General features: G+C 40.1%; 1 protein-coding gene across 1 annotated transcript in view; it reads left to right on the top strand.

Moving 5' to 3' along the window:
* Positions 1-20,215, top strand: part of CSMD1 (CUB and Sushi multiple domains 1) — a 4,503,734-nt gene that overhangs the window by 3,761,283 nt on the left and 722,236 nt on the right. Inside the window, exon 47 of the mRNA XM_078647516.1 lies at positions 3,899-4,087. Within this exon, the coding sequence (XP_078503642.1) occupies positions 3,899-4,087 (189 nt within the window). The remainder of the gene's footprint in view (positions 1-3,898; positions 4,088-20,215) is intronic.

Raw genomic sequence — 20,215 nt, 5'->3', positions numbered from 1 at the left:
AGTCGTACAATAGTCTTGCTGGATTGCATCATTTCTTGTCATTATTTCTTCCTTTTCTTTAGTCCTGGGGTTCCTCTGTGTCCCCCCATGGGGCCTAGGGGGTCAGGGTATCCCTACCCTGGCCCATATATCTTTTTGTTTACAACTTCAAAACAGAGGATTAAGTCACTAGGTGCTGTAATTTTTCTGCTTTGGCTGTTAGCTAATAAGAGTGTTCTCTCTCATGGGAGTGAGACTCCTTGGTGAAGGAGATAGCCCAAGAATTCACAATCTGTAAATCAAGATCTGGCTCCCTGCCGAATTTGGTATAACTCCATTCAGCAGTTTTTGCTAAAACCTTTCTTAAAGAAGACTATGGAAAATGCATGCAGATTTTATGATTTTGGATCCCCCTTTTTTATGGACCTCCATTGGACGGATCACCTCGAAACGTGAAGCGGGGCCAAAGTTGTTAACAAACCAAAAAATGCTCCAGCTATGGGAAAGCAGACACAACTATAACTATCTACTGGTGCCTGCCAGAAGGTGTGATATATATATATTTTTATATATATATATATATATATATATATATATATATATATATATATATATATATATATATATATATATATATTTTTAATCCACAGGTGACTCCTTTGCAAGAAACCCAGAAGGACACAGCGGGGATTTAAAGGGAAAAATCGATTTATTGCTGTTAACTGCGGCATAATGCATTTCGACCTTAGTCTTCTTCAGATGCCTAAGTAAGTGAAAGTGAGGCAGTACCTTGATTTAAAACCCTCTTGGCTCCTCCCAAAACATTGGAGTACAGCTGGCCCCAATTAACAACACAGTTTCTGTTGCGTAGTCAGATATCACAGACTACAATTCCCAGAAGACATCAGATGTACGACTGTCTTATGTGGAGCTCTTTACACGCTGTCAGTGCCTTTGTACAGGTAAGCAGTTCTGCCAAAATAGTGTCTTTGTTTCAAAGGTCGATCTCCCCTGAGTCCCCTGACACTCCGCCTCAAAGTACTTTCCCCAGCAGGGTCGTGGAACACCAGAACAGTGCCCGTGCTCCCCCGTCAAATCCGGGTTGCTTCTGTGCAAAAACCGTTTGCTGGAATGATTAATGAGGCAGTCCGAGGTTAAGGACCAAGTTCGTTGGAGAAACAAAAAGTTGCCAGGCATACCTCGGACTTTTGCGAGCGGGTCCTTCCACGCGTGACTGGCTTACGCGTATAAAATTTAATCCACAGGTGACTCCTTTGCAAGAAACCCAGAAGGACACAGCGGGGATTTAAAGGGAAAAATCGATTTATTGCTGTTAACTGCGGCATAATGCATTTCGACCTTAGTCTTCTTCAGATGCCTAAGTAAGTGAAAGTGAGGCAGTACCTTGATTTAAAACCCTCTTGGCTCCTCCCAAAACATTGGAGTACAGCTGGCCCCAATTAACAACACAGTTTCTGTTGCGTAGTCAGCTATCACAGACTACAATTCCCAGAAGACATCAGATGTACGACTGTCTTATGTGGAGCTCTTTACACGCTGTCAGTGCCTTTGTACAGGTAAGCAGTTCTGCCAAAATAGTGTCTTTGTTTCAAAGGTCGATCTCCCCTGAGTCCCCTGACACTCCGCCTCAAAGTACTTTCCCCAGCAGGGTCGTGGAACACCAGAACAGTGCCCGTGCTCCCCCGTCAAATCCGGGTTGCTTCTGTGCAAAAACCACACACACACAAACACACACACACACACACACACACACACTCTCTCTCTCTCTCTCTCTCTCTCTCTCTCCCTCTCCTCACTCTCTCCCTCCCTGTCTCCCTTTCTCCCGTAGGTAGTTATAGTTAGGACTTAGTTTCCATAGGAAATTCGAAACATTCTATTCCCAATAACATTGGCGCCGGTTGACGAATCCTGGCGAAAGTTTAAAAACTCGTGGGGCGCTCCGGTCAGCTCCTATCTTGAAACTCTCGGGTTGATTCAGCAAACATGGCTGAGAAAAAAAGGGGGTCCAAAAATGTGTTTTCTCCAAATTAATTTCCATTCGAAATTTCAGACACAGCTACTGCCCGAACTGCTGAACGGAATTACACCAAAGTTGGCCAAAAGGTAGCCCTTGGTTCAGAAAGAAACCTTTGTGTTAAATGGTGTAAATCCATTCAGTCGTTGCGGAGGAAGTCAAAATAAAAAAAAATTGATATATAGAGGCGCACTGGATCCGCGCACCCTGCCGATCACGAGCTGCATGCTAATTGGCTGTCAACACTTCAAACCAGGAAGTGTTGGCAGCCATCCCTTGTGATGTCACTGACCATGTCATGAGTGATGTAATATGTGACATCATCAGCAGTGCATTGCAGGGGCGTGAGTTATAGTTAGCTGAACTTACTATAACGGGAATTTCTTTGGTTTTGTACGAGTGAAATGTCCAACTAACTATAACGCCCCTGAAACCTATAGTTTTTTCAGTGAATTTCTAAGGTTTTTTTAAATGCTAATTACTAACTATAACGTGCCTGAAACCTATGGGTTTTTCAGTGAATATATAAATATAATATCACCACCGGGTAGTTAGGATTTTGTTTCTGTAGGAAATCCATTTTTGTGATGCTAATAACTTTGGCCCCAGTTTGAAATAACTCCACACACCTATGAAACAAGTACTACTTTTGAACTAGTTTTCACATGGAAACCTTTGGGTTGATCCGTCAAGCGGGACCAAATATTTTTAAGGGGGTGTGTAGCCCTTCTTCCTGGGACACTGTCGGCCCATGGCACCCCATTCCCCAGGACCCACTGTAATATTCCTTCCCTGAGCCATTTTTGGTCCAGGGGACCCTATCCTCAAAGACTAGCTCACATACTGTGTCATGGGGAGCCACCCCCAGAACACAGGAGATTTCCTGCCTTCACCAGCAAGGGTGGGGAATTTGTGTTTGCTCCTGCTTGAAGCCAAAGGCCGTGTGCAGTGCTGGGCTAGCTGCATTCAGGGGTTGACCGCAGTGCCTGGCCACACACCAGGCCTTGTGGCCTACCACTGCTGCACACTACCAAAAGTCCTGCACAGCGTGGGATTGGCTGACTTTGTGGTATTTGGCCATAAGGCCCGGCCTCAGGCCTTGTGGCCAACCCCCCTCTGTGCAAAGCCATAGTCCATGCACAGAGTGGGATTGGCTGTAATGCAGAGTGGCGGGAGGGCCTGGCCTGCCAACACCCTGCCCTGTACAGTCAAAATCGTGCACGGTGATGGGTTGTATATACATAAAAATAATAATTTTACGATAAAAAAGAAACCTAGAAATTCACTGACAAAATCAATCGTTAAAGTAACGTTATAGTTAAATGAAATGTTCAGTAACAACGTAAAGTTTAAAACAGTATAAACCAAAGGAGCTCACCAGTTATAGTTACAGTTATCTCAAGTACTGCCCTGCTAATTTCCCCAGATACATCGCTGCTGATGTCGTTTTGTAAGACATCATGGATAATATCACTGTAACATTTGCAGTGAAATTATTGATGAGAAAACAGTGCATGGCGAGAGCACAAGTTATAATTCCCTTAGGCCTCGAGTTATAGTTACTTGAGATAACTAGCTACAGCTGGTGAACAAACAAACAAAAAAAAAAAATATATATATATATATATATATATATATATATATATATAAATATATATATATATATATATTATCAATATGTATGTATATGTATATATATACACACACACACACACAAAAACGTATCTAATGTGGATGTAACAATACTTATTGCATGAATAGTCCATACATAATATCAAATTGTCAATGTTTTTTTTATTAATGCAAAAAGCTATTGATCACATGGCAATGTTACCATGTAATACTAGGAAAACCTTAATATTTAGTTTCTTCTTATTTCTCCAGCACAATGCCCAGAGAATGAACTGCACACAGACTCATCAGGCGTGATCCTCAGTCCAGGTTATCCTGGAAACTACCCCAACTCTCAAACCTGTGCCTGGAGCATAAAAGTTGAACCAAGCTACAATGTTTCCATATTTGTAGAAATGTTTCAGAGTGAAAAACAATTTGATGAGCTAGAAATATTTGATGGTAAGTAGAGTGTCACTTGTGTTCAATCTAAATCCATTTAAATTCAAAAACCCTGTCTTTGTTTGTGTTTTGCCCTTGTGTGTAATTAAATTATTATTGTATTACCATGCCACATTTGCTAATATTCGTTTTTGACTGGTTCTCCGTGAAGAGGAGGCTGGCTTTATAGTTAAAATTCTCTACTAAATTCACAAAAATTTAGTTTGACAAGTTTTCATAAGTTACACCACAACTACAAAAAAATTGGGGTAAGTTTGTTTTAGACTTAGCTAAGAGGAAAAGATGATCTTTTAAAATTTAAAATCTCTGCTATCTATGCTTAACTACAATACATGATGAGACATATGCCCCACATTAGACGATTTGATTTTAGGAAACGGCACAGTATTGGTTTACAATATCTGTCTGAGCTTTGTACAGGAGGGAGGTGGAAGGAAAGAAGCCCAATCAAAGCTTTGTCTACAGCAAAAAAAAAAAAGGTGTCTCTTGTGATCAAATAATGTAGAAATGAACAATGTCAACTTCGTAGTAATTGAAAACATAGTGGAATCAGAAGAACTGCAGATAGTTAGATTTGGTAACTTGTAAAAAAATGTGGTCTTGGGAAGTACAAAATAATTTTTGGAAGTATTTCATTGTTTAATTAAAAGGAGATGCTAATGTAAATATTGCAAAACAAATATGGGAAGCTATCTATATTTAATTCAAAATTTGTTCAGGAAGCGCATTTTAGTTGACATGGGGCCAGATGTACAACCGTTTTTAGCAGTCGTAAACAGAAAATCTGGCTGTTTGTCACCACTAAAAAGGGTTGCAGTATGTACAAACCCTATTTTGTGAGTCAGTAACTTATCACCGACTCACAAAATAGTGTTTGTGAGTCGCTATTAGGAAGGGGCATGCCAAGGTCATCCATTCCTAGTAGTGAGTTTCACTGGTATGTATGATTGTTTTGCAACTGCACATTCAGTATCAAAACAATTGCAGTCGCTACCTACTTCAAGTAGGTGGTAAGCAGCGCAAATGGGCTGGGGTCCCCATGGGACCCCTTTCCCTTTGTAAATGTATGCTTAAATATTTTTAGGAGTAGGCTGTGGTTTAATGGACCACTGCCTCCCCTTAGAAAATGAAAAGAAAAGTAAAGTTTGATTTTTTTTTTTAAAGCATTCCATTTTCCTTTAAGGAAAACGGGTTGCATTTGAAAACAAAAAGTTGCTTTATTTAAAAATTAAACACAGACATGGTGGTCTGTTGTCACCAGCAGGCCACCATCCCTGTGTTCTTGCCCATTTCCTATGTGTAGCAAATTGCGACCTGCCTCATGAATATTGATGAGGCAGGACATTTCCAACCTTATTGGACATCGCTAAATGTAACTAAGACAGATTAATACATTCCGTTTTGTGAGTCGCAAATTGTGATTTGCAAAAATGTGTAATTTTCCAGTCGCAAAACTGAATGGTAATACATCTGACCCTCGATGTATTTGTACAATCCCTTGTTATTTGCCAAACATGGTGAATAATGGTAATCCAAACATTTCTCCACACTGTCTATTATGCTGAAATGCAAACATTGGACAACAGCTGCATGTGTTTGAGACTGCACATAGTTAGAAGCAAATTGCGGGTCCGTTTTTGCTTTTTATTTACCAAAATGTTTCCTATGTACCCCAGTCCTCTAATTACTTTATTGTGCTGCACATAAATAATTCAGGTTTATTTCATATAGTGAGTCAATTGGCTGCCTGGTCATTAATTCCATAGCATTGGAAAACCCCATAACTTCCTCGTTTCTAAGATTAGCATATTAGCATGTACAAAATAAAAAAAAAACAAGAAAAAGAATTTGGTGATAGAATAGGCTCCATAAGGACATTTTTGGAGATGTAGCAATATGTTCTTAATTTAGTTTACAATTTTATTGTTGGATTTAATTTGAAGAATGAAATTAGTAACGGAGCACTTCAACGATCAATGCTACTACCTTTAATTAAGTCAATAGCATTTAAACTTAAATAAGATTGCAAGCTTGTTCTCTATTCCATTTGATTTGAATCCGCCCTCTATTTGCTTAAAAGAGTATAATTTACAAGGCATAGTAGAAATTATGAATATAACTAACAGCAATAGCATCATTTTATTTAAGTCTACCTTGTTTATTATAAACAGTGAAATCCTGACAGTGTGTTAATAATTTCAGTATAGGGATGGATATTACCTTGTAAATGTCTTTGTATTTATCAGAAACATATATACTTTGGTGTTGTTTAGGTCTACTACTAGTCTATCCTTCTTGCATTGTGAGAGAAAGAGCTTCTATGGTGGGATTGAATACTAAAATCTCTTTATTCAACTATTAGGTTTTTTCCCTCATATTACTGTATATTCCTGAAATGTATTTAAAGCACAGTCAATATGCTTTCTGTCAGGTGTAAGAATATATTTATTTTGTCTTTTATTCTTTCTGCTGAATGATAGAAATCACCAGTTGCTCATAAAGCAAAACAAACAACATCAAAGTCATTTGGAACACCTTTTTAAGGTGCCTCCAGTAACCTCAATGTCTCCAGCTTTACCTTTTTTACATTTGTCAGTGGCGGAGGCTGCAATCCTCTATAAAGTTTGGCCAGAACCTTTGCGAGCTGGTAAAAGAAAGCGAATATTTTCCAGATGAAGAATTAAACCTGCCCTCCTCACCAATTCAAAGGCTTTTCAGAGTCAAGCAGAACTATTACTGTCTGATTTTGAGAGTTGGAAAATAAATCTATGGCCTAAACAAAATTTTTAGTATTCAAAGCACATTAAAACATTGGAATGTTGGGAGCTCCATTGCAGACAATGGAGTGCTCCCTGCTTCTACGGGCCGGTAAAGTCCCGCAGAGCAACATTCCAATGTTCTACAAAGGCTTCTCGAAGTTCGAGGGGATTTATATCCCCTCGAGCTTCGAGAACCCTTTGTTTAATTTGTTAGAACATTCTGCCCTCTAGTGGCAGAATGTTCTAATAGCCTTATAGCCCTTTGTAGCAGGGCTATACGGCTATTAAAGTCCCGCTGATTCGTTAAAGTCCTTCGCCTTCGGCTCGGGCCTTTAATGATTCAGCGGGCCTTTAATAGCCGGTATAGCCCGCTATGGCGGGCTATAAGGCTATATTAACATCTGATATATACCAGTGTATGTTCCTATGAAGCAAAGGTGCTAATTGAGCCTTTAATTTATTTGCTAGGAATTTGAAGAAATGTTAATACTCAGAGCTTAGCAGGGTTAAATGCCTACACAAACTTGATTCTAAAGATCCTTTAATTAGAGAAATTCCACTGCTATTCCCTGATGGAAATAACAGGGAAAGCATTTTCTACACAGAGTTCAGAATTATATAACATCTGTAAGATTATTTTCAATTCATTTATGAATTTCTTATAGAATAGGGTGTGGCCAAATCTTTTCCACTAGTCTTTGTACCTGTCCGATTAACAAGCTACATCCTCAATTTTTATCAGACTTATATCCCTAAGTTGCTCATTTGAGAGTTGTCTTGTATTTGAATGGAAAAATATTCTAGGATCAATGATCACTGTATTGCAAGTTCTTGATAGCATATTTTTATAGTTCTTTAAAAAAATATCCTAATGGATCCTGGATAATGTATTTCTTCTGTTAGTCACAGGTCTCGTGTGCTCTATTTCTGCTCTCACTTTTGTAGACCAAGCTGTAATTTACCCATATATTCAATATAATCAAAAATAGTATTTTGTTTTGCCATTGTTCCCTATAGAAAAACTCTTTATTTCAATGTTTTGGACTTCTGTCAAGGCTTTTCTGTTTCAGACATAGGTGACAATATTTCTTGCTCTGCTCTTGCACTCTTATCCTCAATATAGATAATCTTGGACCTTCTTGCACTCAATAATGCTATATTATATAATATGATTTTACCTCTAAGTGTGGTTTTAAATGTGCCCCATACATGTAGGAGAGTGGTTGTATGAAGATTTATCTCAAAGCATTTATAAATGAATTCCTTTAACTCAATCTCCCATTTCTCATCTTGGAGTAAAGTTTTTTTTTTAAGTGCAAATGTCTGGGTTTCATTTTTACAAACCCTTGCTTTATTTTCAGTTATATAGCAGCATAGTTATAGACACTTATAGAGAGTATAGAGACTATGCTCAGCTTTAGTGTCAATGGTACAGACTAATAATCTAAAGCTGCAACGGAGTGAAACCTTTGATAAACATGTACAATCTCTAGTGATTTCATTACAATCTATCCAAAGATCAATTTGTCAAATCTTCTCTACTATTCTAGCAACAATCAAAGCAGTTTTAACTTTGTTCTGCTTCTTGCTAACCTTTGAAGAGTCTAAATTAGCCAAATTAATGTAATGACCAAAATTGCCATTTTTACAGACTTTTCATCCTTCTCAGAAGTTTCTATTTTGACATATTTTGGCCAAGAAAATGACTTTAAAAACATATATTTTAGTTCCAAACTTCATAATTCCCATGCAATAGTAATTTGCAGTTAAACGATTAAACATTAAAAAATGACCATTACTGACCATCTGGAGAAAGTTTGAGAGGTCCGGGTTCATTGTATTTCTTCAATTGCTAAATATTTCCTCACATTCAATTATATAATTTATCTAGAGGCTGAAGTTTATCCTCTATTGGGTAGTAGTAAGTCAAAAAGTGTAAATAGTTTATTCTTAAAAGGAAAAGTAACCTGTGCTCAAAGATGTTTGAAGCCCATTGAGGATTTAAGCCTTTTACCATCTGATGCTTTCCTAAAAGAGTAGTGAAACCCCAAAGGCAGACTGCTCTAAAGAAACAAAATACAGTCCTTTTCAGGATTTAGATTTCCTTTCTTAAATTTGACATAATGAGTTTCCTTCAGGCGGAGGGTGATTCATGGAGAGTGGAGAATGACATTCATAGGAAGAAAGAAAATGTAACACAACCTTCCAATGAACAAGTGCATGAGCAAGATTCATATTATCGCATTCTCCCAAGGGCAATGTTCGTTAAGACCCATATTCACGGAATCAAGAAGAAATATCCAAAAGACTTCCCTCTTTTTCCTCAGCACACTACTATCCTCACCAGGTATGTTTCGTACTCTCTCCAGGATCGAACAGGAGAGGTCAGATTAAACATGATTGGTAGTAATCCAATGCGAAACCAGTGGAGCCCCACTTTTCCGGTTCCTAATGTTAGATTTATGCTCGCCAATCCTTATGCGACACTCCCGCCCAGTTTCGCCCACATAGAGAAGCCCGCATGGGCAAGGGATGGCATACACAATGTTGGATGTTCGACAATTGCTCATACCGTTTAACTTGATGGTACGGTTACCCACATTCAGTTTGTCACCCACAATAGCATGCGGACACGCTTGGCAGGTTCCACATCTATGGTTGCCTTCAATTGGAGATAAACCAAAGATTCCAGTCTGTTTCAGCTTTCCAGATGCAGAGACTGAACCCCGCACAAGATGATTGCGGAGGTTCTTGTTCCTGCGGAATGCAAAGATGGGTTTAGGTATTTGATTTTCCTGGTCGCCTATGTTCAATAGGTACCAGAGGGAGTTGATCACTTGCCTTAGTTTGTTATTGACGGTAGCGATGATACACACCAATCTGTCTTCGGTCGTCCTATTCTGTTTTTGAAACATGCTCTCTCTGTTAAAATATCTGGCACGCTTAAAGGAGTCTCTAATAAGGCGAGGGGATATCCTCGTAAGGCCAAATTAGTTTTAAGAATATTTGCCTGCTTCGAAAATTCCCTCATTTCAGTACAATTCTTCTAAGGCGGAGGAACTGACTGAAGGGGATGGAGTCCCTTTGACAGCGGGGATGGAAACTCCCGTATTCCAGCAGAGTATTTTTGGCAGTGGGCCCTGTGTAAAGTGATACCCACAACTCGCCATCAGCATGTTCAATCCACACATCAAGGAATTCCACTCTTACGTTGCTGACATTTGCAGTGAATCTAAGGTTGGAATCCGCAGAATTAATCCACTGCACAAAGTCATTCAGTGTTGCCTGGTCGCCTCTCCATATTTAAAAAATGTTGGCAATATAGCGCGACCAGGCCTGCACATTCTCAAAAAAAGGTGCCATCTCTTTATAAATATTGGTCTCCTCAAATTTGCCCATTGCATGAATGCTCCATTCGATCTGCATTCATGCATAAAATAGTGAAAATGGACATTATGCATCTTCATCTTCTTGCAATCATAAAGGCAGATGAGTATCAGCTAAGCTACATGTTAGGTTTTCACAACTAGAGACTGGTTCTTCTGAATTTTTTTTATAACATACCTTCAGAAGCACTGCACCATCCACATGTTGAGAAATATGATCATGGTATCAGGAAAGTCATAAAAGTGAGCGTTCAGATTTTAAATCTTGTAGGAAGCTTTTGATGGAGCTACGGAAAAAGGATTGAACGGAATTATATTAAACCTTGCATGAAACTAGATCTTTACTCCGAGCAGTTATCTGACAGATTATCGGTGTAAAAAATATAGCGTGAACAGAATATTGTGACAAAAATCTCGAGGACCAAAATGTCGAACGTAAGTGTAAATATGTACTTCTAGATTTACTATTCTTAACTCCACATCTATGTACTTTGAATATATATGTATCATCCAGGTCAATTTATGTGAATTTAAGTGTAGTAAAACTTTGCTTTCTCAAAGAAATGTGCCTTCACAGTATTTTTGTCCGCAATATTCATGACACAATATTTTGTCAACACCATATTTTTTCTACAATATTTTGTACAAACAGACTCAGAGGAGTTCCTTTGGCAAAAGGCCATGACCACCAGAGTTTGGCCACTCAAGCAGTCCCTGTACCCAACCTCTGCTGTGCATTGCCAAAGGCTGTGTGCTGCGTATGTAGCACAAGGAACTGTTGTATATGTTTTAAGATCAGAAAACCCTAAAATTCACAGGTAAAATCAGTAGTTAAGTGAAGTTACAGTTCGCTTTGATTATTGCACCTTAACATATTTTTTTTGCAAACTATGAAATTTACTTTAAAAGCATGGCAAGACAAAGTTATGGGCTGCATCACTGTTGTGTGAATTATTCAATTCAACTTATAGATTTAGACTTCTTCTGAGATCAAAACTTTTAAATGAATACAAAATCAATACAGTATATATCTATATATATTACAAACCATAAACATAATTTCTTTTTAAAATAGTGGCAAAATAGATTTTAAAGTAGTAAATAGATTATATATAATACTTATAGGTTTTAAAAAAAGATGTTGGGTTTCTAGAAGGACTTTTTTAGGAGCTGTATCTTGAACTCCTCCTCTACATAGTTTGCATAATCCTGTTTTGTCCTTTGCTCCAGTATTTTGAGTAGGCATTTATTGGTAAGGTCAATAAATGAAGCATAATGATGCAGCATCAGATGCTGTGTTCAATTGTGAATCGTAAGTATTGTTGGTGAATATTATACTCTACAGTAACTGTAAAAGGCCTATAGTGTGATAACTGGGAAGGAACAGTATGACAAAGTTGAAACCTAATCTTGGAGTAATATTTTTCAAAAATAACTTCAAACGTGCAGGTGACAAAGACTGCAAGAGTGTTATAAAGCATTGAAAGTGCTCTAAAGCTGTCATGAGATTTTCATTAAAAGTATAATATCGTGTTCCGACCTTAAAAGTTTTGCCAAAGAGCCTTCCTCAGCATGCAATAGGTGATACGCCCATCTAATTAAGTTGGCTAAGGCTCTTGAGTAAGCACTAGCTAGAGAAAGTTCAAGACTTAGTGCTTGAACTGATGTAGCTTGGCTCATAGTGGGTATTTTGCGGTGTAAGTTCCCTTAATTTGTGTTCAAGATATGCCATTTATTTATTGAAATATATTCTAGTGCATATGACCAGGTGGAGGAACATTTATCACAATAGATTTTGAGGTGGGAATGAACATGCTCTTTTCAAAGGAAGAGTAAAATCTCTTTTGGGCTCTTATATGGCTACAGCCTTAAGTTCCATATGCTACAAAAGTGTCTGTGACAATAGTCTCCTCAGGTATGTATGCACTTCTACTACCTCTACAGGTCTCCCTCCCAATTTGGGGTCAAAGTAGATATGATGTTTTCTCCCCCTAAATGGTACCACTTTTGTTTTGGTAATATTCACTTTAAAAAAAGATTGCTTCAGGATACCTAAAAAGAGCTTCTATGTTACGCTGTAAGCCAATAGGTGTAAGGTCAAAAATATAATCGGTGTACATTAGAATATATATGTTGCATGAAGCTTTTTTAGGAAGGAAGTTATTTATTTTTAAAAGTAGAGTAGTAGATTGCTTAGCAATAAGCAACATGAAAGAGGGGCTAGTAGTCATCCCTGCTTCAGGCCATTCAGAGTAGGTATCTTATAGGTCAGTCCCTTGACCCCTCACCCTATCTCACTCTAAACCAAGTTGATGAATGTAAAGTGACAATTAGGCTTAAGAGACCTTCTAGAATCCCATTGTCATTAATTCCCTCCACAGGGTATAACTGTGTACCCTGCTGAAGGCTTTGAAAATTCAACAAACACATTATAGCCCACCTGTGACTTATTTGTTGCATATTTATTGATAATTGTTTGTAAAAGTGCAATATTGTCAATCACAGAATATTACGCCGAAAGCCTGCTTTGACCATCCAAATTAACCCCTTCTAAAGGCCTAGTCTTTTAGATGATTTAGGATCCTTGCTGTGAAAATGTTCCCAGTTGCATCCAGGAGTATGATTTGATGATAATTACTGGGAGAGAGGCAGTAAGGCTTTTTTTAGAAATGGAATGACAATACTTTCTGTCCATGAGCTTATAATATGGGCAGTATCGTAATAGTAGGAAAAAGAGGAGCTAAAAACGTGCTCCATCCTTCCGGATTGCTGTGAAGAACTTATAAGGGATCTTGTCTTTCCTCATTTCTGCTGACGCTCTAGCCTTACTTATTCATCAATCTATTTGTTTCTCAGATGGCACTATTATCTACAGTTCAGATTCATTCAAAGAATTCTGATTGAAGAGTTTTCTGCAACTAAAGTTTACCGGATTTGCTTTATAGAGCTCAAGAAAATACTTTTCCCATTTATTCTGAGTAACCAGAGAGGCATTAGGGGATTTTCTGCTTCCAATTGCTTCAGCGATTAGATGCCAGAATAGCTTATTTTGCAGAGCTGCTCGTGTTTTTGACCATTATTTCTCTGCTACTTTTCTTCTTGATTCTCTTCCGTTTATTTTGTAGAGTAGAAATTTCTTTCCTCCTGGAGGCTGAAAAAAGGTGATCAATTGCTGCCTAATTAACTTATTCAGCCAATTAGAGATGCCACCGCTGGATTGTTCTTCTTTCTTAGTATTGTAGAATTATAGGGGACTGTCAACTTCTGTAGTGTATAAACTACAGATGTGAGGGTGTGTTCAAAATTGATTTATTTATTTTAGAGATTTTTATTGCGCGACAATTACCCAAAGGTGTCTCGGCGCATGTGACTATTCAGAAGGACCAAAACCCAGAAGCCTTACTGGTTGAATAACCATGTTTTAAGAAGCTTACGAAAGCTGACAAGGTTCGGAGCTGTTTTAATAGTCAGAGGGAGGGCATTCCATAGCTTAGGTGTTGCTACCATGAAACGCCTATCCCCCCAGGTCACAGTTCTGGTTCGGGGAACTGGGAGCAAACAAATGTTTGCGGATCTGAGCTGTCTTTTAGGGCTGTAAATCTGAAAGGCCTCTATCAGAAACCTGGGGCCCATGTCGTGGATAGCCTTGTAAGCAATACAGAGGGCCTTGAACTTGATACGATTTTCCACTTTAAGCCAGTGGAGGTGACGAATGGCTGTGGTGGTCGGATGACGTCGGGGAATGCCTAGCAGAATTCTCGCTGCCACATTCTGTATGGACTGAAGTTTATTTAGGACTTGTTTCTGAGTGTTAAGAAAAAGGGCGTTCCCATAGTCCATCTTAGAGAATACCAACGTGGTAATAAGGGTTTTTCCTGCAGAAGTCGGAAGATAGGGCATGAGTTTCTTGATTTTCTTTAAGATAAAAAAAGCAGAGGAAACAATTTTGTTTACGTGGTGATTGAAAGACAGCTTATTGTCGAAGATAACTCCCAGGTTTCTGACCTTGGCAACCGGGACAGGCGGGGGACCCATCTGACTGGGCCACCAGATGGATGACCAATCCGGGACAAGGTTGCCAAAGGTCATAACCTCGGTCTTATCCGAGTTGAGCTTCAGACAATTCGTAGACATCCAGGAGCAGACCGCAAGCATTGCTTCCTGGAATTTTGCTGCCACCACTGGACTGGATTAGTTTCTTTGTTGATTTGACACAACTACTGAGAAATAATGGCTGCAATTTTCGTTTTTGTTATATTTAATTCAATTTTATTGCAAAATGGTTGTTTATGGGCAATTTCAATTACCGAAAGTGAACGTCCTGCGGAATGCAAGGGGGGGTCAGTGGAAGTCAATATGGATGGACGAGCGGGGGCTGAAGTGTTAAACAACTCACCTCCGTTGTGGTCTTGGCTGTCTTTCACGGTCGTCCTTCAAGCCAATGGCTGCATCCTTGAACTTGGAGGCCTCTCTCCAACGGCTTTGTCGTTTCAGCACACCTAGTTGCCTTGAGTGTGCTTCAAGCACGGTGGTGTTCCTAAGTGGGTTCATGAGAGTGGTACACTGAAACACCCCCACAAGCCTTACCCGATACGAACTAGGCTGCCTCTGTGGTTGTCTCCGGGCTCATACTCTCAGCAGCTGACTACAGCTGTGGCGCATGCACTCGCTCTACTGCCCTCTAACACCCCAGGGGATGGGAGAACAATGATTGGTAACTGCTGCAGGCTCCGCTTCACTGGCTATTTCGCAGACTGTGCTCAGCCTCCCAAACTTTGGTGTCCTAGAAAACAAGAAGTCCTTTCAGCATCTCAGAACTCAACAACAGCCACAGAAAGAACTGTCATTGGGTTATGGATTGGGGTTCTCACCATGATTTACTAATTTCACTAGGATTCATTGTGCTATTTCTCTCTCTCTCTCTCTTTCTCTCTCTCTCTCTCTCTCTCTCTCTCTAGCTCTCTCTCTCTCTCTCTCTCTCTCTCTCTCTCTCTCTCTCTCTCTCTCTCTCTCTATCTCTCTCTCTCTAGCTCTCTCTCTATCTCTCTCTCTCTAGCTCTATCTCTCTCTCTCCTGGCGGTCACCAGTAGGTAGTTGTCGTTAGGACCTAGTTCCATAAAAAAAATGTATTTGTTTTCCCAATAACTTTCACACCGGTGGACGAATCTTCGCGAAAATTTCAAAACTTGTAGCCTGCTCTGGTCAGTTCCTGTCTTGAAAGTTGCGGGGTAATTCGTCAAAAGGGGGCCGAGAAAAAAAGGAGGCCCCAAAATGTATTTTCCCCATGTAATTTTCCATAGGAAACTTTAGACAAAGCTACAGCCCAAACTGCGGAACGGAATTACACCAACGTTGGCACAAAGGTAGCTTTTGGTTCAGAAAGAGTCCTTTTTGTTAATGGTGTAAATCCGTTCAGTAGTTCCTGAGAAATTAGAAAACGAATAAATATCAATATCTGGTCGGAGCTTAATCCCCGAGCACGATCTTGGCTCTAATAGGCTGCCAACACTTCAAACTAGGAAGTGTTGGCAGCCATCTTGTGCTCGGACCGAGGGAAAAAGAAAAGGTGAGGAAAAAGATAAACAAAACAAGAAGAGGGGGCAGGGTAAAAACACCATGACCCCCAGGCCTGCTCTGGGGGTCCCATAGGGACCCCCAGGCACAAAAAGAACATTTTTTTAAAACAAATTTGGGTGGGTCGCGCCGGTGCGCGAATCTCTCAGAACATTTTTAAAAAACAAAGCGCGGGGTCACATATCTAGCTGTACACTGTGCTCTCTGTCTACACAGCGTGTTCAAGGTCGAAGAACAATGTATGTTGTTGATTCACGTTGGTCAGTCCCACGCACATAGACATAACATGAGACACAGCTGCACAACTGAAACTCGGGTGCTTTTTAATATGGCATTACATGCCAGAGAAGGCACTTGGGGAAAACGTTTCCAACCAAGAATAGTTGTGATTTTCCTGGGATCTAATTCATTGCATCTGATCTTGGAGGTGTGGGGTCCCCCTGTCAAATCCTAGAGGTCTTCTATAATTATAATAAACTAGCTCACAGCATGGGGAGGGTAGTAAAGGTGCTAGAGTCCTGTTTCCACTGTCATTATAATATGATTTCCCCTTTTGTGCTTTATGGAATTGTAACAATGCTGATTGTATTATTCTTATGAATTTTTCTGCTAGTGTTGGCAATGACGCGAGCTACCTTGTCAGACTGACGGTAAAGGAAAGCAGGACGACTTTCCTCATCAGCGCCCTCTGTTTCAGAAAAAGAAAATTGCTGCTTTAACAGCGAGATATGCCACAGACGGTGAGAAGCCAACTTCGGAACCTAACATGGGCAGTAACGCTGCTAGACAGCGAAGCAGATGTTACAATAGTGCAGCAAGCACTTTTCCAGCGGAAAACAAAAACAATTTAAAAGGTTGGCCATGGGCTACAAAAACAGCCCAGGCGTTTTCGCTGCAGGTGTCGTCTCCTTGTTAGACAACATAGACCCTGATGCGTGCGTTGATGATATTTATTTCACGGACAAAAAATTATGGCCGCATCTTTGTCGCGTGGACCGCATCATAGTTTTGTTTGCGGACTACAGTTACAAATTTAACACAGTGTTGTTTCTGGGCTATGAGCTCAACAATGAAGGGAGAGGCTTGGCACCTCACTTCTAGGAGAAATGCGCACATTTGTGTTCTCCTACAACTCTGAAAATTTGCAATCTTTACTGGGATTTTTAAACTTCGGTCAAACTTACATTCCTGAATATGCCCAGCGTTTCAAGTCGCTATATGCCTTGATACAACCGAACTTTTCAAAATCCTGCTGGCTTCCGGAACATTCAGCTATACTGCAATCTTTGCAGTCGGATCTTCTTGAATCTAAATACTTGTTGACACATGATAACCACACAAACCTGGTAATATGAAATGTGCCAGGCGCAGTGGGGTTCACTTACTTGACATTTAATGAAGGTACCTATTGCTTACAAGTCACATTTGTACACTTCGGCTGAAATATGCTTTTCAACTGTTGAAAAAGTCTTGACAGTGGTCCAGATGGCGATCCTGAAGGAACACGCACTGGCGCAGTGGAAACGTATGTTGGTTGTAACACCAGATCCTCCTCTTGAAGATGCGACCAAAGCCAGTGTACCAAACTCAAAAGCTCTGCATTCTCGTTGGATACAATGGGCTAATTCGTCGACATGATGTCACATTTATCTTTTGACTCCTCATTGCAAACACAGGAGTTCTTACAGTATGAATTTGTTCACCCTGCTCCTCTGTCAATGCACCCCCTTGAGGAGTACCATTGTATCATTACACAGACAGTTCAGCACAACCCGCAACAGAATCTGAACATTCTTATTCAGCAGCCTGCGCTATAGTGGCTGGTACCATGGCAAATGGTGAGTTCGAGTCCAATGTTGTGCACACGCAGGCACTTGAGGACTGTACCTCCCCAGTTAGAGGAGCTGCATGTTCTGGTTCTAGCACTGAAGTTTGCTGATCCTCATGTGACAACCTTGATTGTGAGTAACTCTTACTGCTGTGTTCAGTCTTTTATTGACAACTTATTATTTTGGTCTCAGAATGACTATCGTGATTCCAAAGGCAGCACAATTAAGCATAAAATGCTTTGGGTTCGAGTCGCAGATCTTAAAGAACGTCTGACTCTCACGCAAGTAATTCATACTCTTGGCCACCAGCGCGTAGGAGTGAACGCGGTTGGCAATAGTTTGGCTAATGAAGTACCTAAAACAGCATAAGCTACATATATCTGTTGCAGCAGTTACAAGGTCCAGGAGTAAGATTGATGATCACTTCTTGGCAGCTAAAGCTGCTACAGAGAAGGGAGATATTTACCCACTGTGCTTCTCTTCTAAATACTCTTATCATTAACATCCCAATAATGTACCCTATGTGAGAATAAATGACTTTGGTGACAGGTTGATTCCCAACCAGGACCGCACACTTTCATTGATAACAGCCGCACACGAAGGCATGGCCTCGGCCCATGCAGACGTTTTGGCGACTGTTTCTATCTTACAACAGCATTATTGGTGGCATGGGTTATATACACAAACCCGTAATTATGTGCTTTCGTGTGACATTTGTCAGCAGATTAAACCTTTGTCGGCAGCACGCCCACCACAAACACAGCTGTACATTTTTAATAAACCATTCGGTTGTGTTTATTTAGATCACTGTGGTCCATTTTCTTCAGATACTGCGTATAAGGTTATCCTAGTTGCAATTAATTCGTGCACACGTTTTCTTTGGGTCTGGCCACAACGCAGTGCTGATGCAAGAACTGTCATCAGGGATTTGTGTATCTTTGTGAGAATTTTTGCATGACGCACCTTCCATTCTGACCAGTGTCCCGCATTCGCCTCCAAGGCGTACAAGGATGCCATTAGGTCTTTGGGGGTGCAAGTCAAATTTTCATCTCCATACAGGCCTGAGGGCAACTCAGTTGTGGAGTGAATGAACCATGACTTAAAGCAATCCTTGGCAGCTAGAGTTATAGGTACTATAAGGAACTGGTTCGCCCATTTATATAGCATACAACATGCACTAAATAATCTCCCTAGAAGATCTCTGGGTGGGCAGACCCCATACGGAATGCTCTTTGGCATGAAAATGTATGTCCCAGTCCTTGATGGTCTAGACATGGCGGTGACGGCCGCAGCCTTTGACGTAGATAATCATTCTGCTGTGTTACAGAAATTCCAAGAGACTTGTGACAGTCTTGCAAAGGAACATTCACCCTTCGCCACAGAAGCTGCACTACAGATTCTGGTAGTCGGCTGGCTACCCAAAGTCGGAAACCTGGTCTTTGAGAAGGTGGAGAACAAAAAATAATTTGGCCCCTCTTTTCGTGCACCTGTCCCAGTGCTTGGCATGAAGGGTACTCATACAGTCATTTTACCAGCACTTCCTTGTCGTAAAGATAACAGATACATCTCGGTGGACAATGTCAAACTACAATAACTGGTCGATTCTTCATAGCATGACACCAGCTGCTTCCTGTCCAGCAATATCAAGGAATCATGTCTTGGCCACAACAAACAACATCCGGCCTGATACTGCCATAGAGATGACCTTTGTTACTAATCTGTTGCAAAATCCTCCGACTTGCAGTCTACATGAAGACACTGAATATGCATATCCCACTACAGAGTCATTGTCTGGTTTGCAAGCAAATGCCGTTGAACAGTCACGTTTTTCTTTTGGCACTAACTCCACAACAAGGAGTCCCCCTTCAAAATGTTCTATTTTTATCACCTGTTTTAAACAGAATTATTTGGTTCCACTTTGGACATACATCTGGTTGGTGCTCATCGCCATTTTTTTGTTATATCAATTGGATTTGTGACATTCTTTTTCTTTTTCCTTCTAATCAATGGTCAGTACCTTACTGAATGCTCTGCTGTGAAAGTGATTGAGGGAACTTTGGCACCGCACTCTTCTTCTCACATCATGAAAAGAGACCAGACTTTTGTCAACATCTCTGCCTGGCCAGTTGTGGATGGAATAGTTTGGGATGCAGTAAAGTTCCAAATTCATGTCCCCACCGAGGTGGTTAATGTTCCAAATGTACTTTGTGTTTCTATGGGGGATGTAGTGAAACAAAACATACGCTCTGATGATTGGGGCATACAAGCTGTTCAGTCTTTATTTTCTGATTTAAAGTATTATGCTGCATTTGATGCTGAGGATCTGTATTTGAATTCTTCAAATTATGCTGATTTATTTTGCTACCGGTGTTATGGCCATCATTACCTGCATAAAGCTAATACATTTAGAAATGTTGTTAATTACACACAGTGGGAACATTGCCCAGCTCCCTTTGAAGGCAGTTCAAAAACTCTTTTGAAAACATTTGCATATGTCACTGATTTTAATAAATCAAATCCGGATTCATTTTATTTTAAAATGAGTTCTACGTCCAATTCTAAAGTCAGGCTCACCCACAC

The sequence above is a fragment of the Lissotriton helveticus genome, chromosome 6, assembly GCF_964261635.1.
Source record: "Lissotriton helveticus chromosome 6, aLisHel1.1, whole genome shotgun sequence".
Lineage (NCBI taxonomy): Eukaryota > Metazoa > Chordata > Amphibia > Caudata > Salamandridae > Lissotriton > Lissotriton helveticus.
This window is presented reverse-complemented; position numbering and strand designations above follow the sequence as displayed.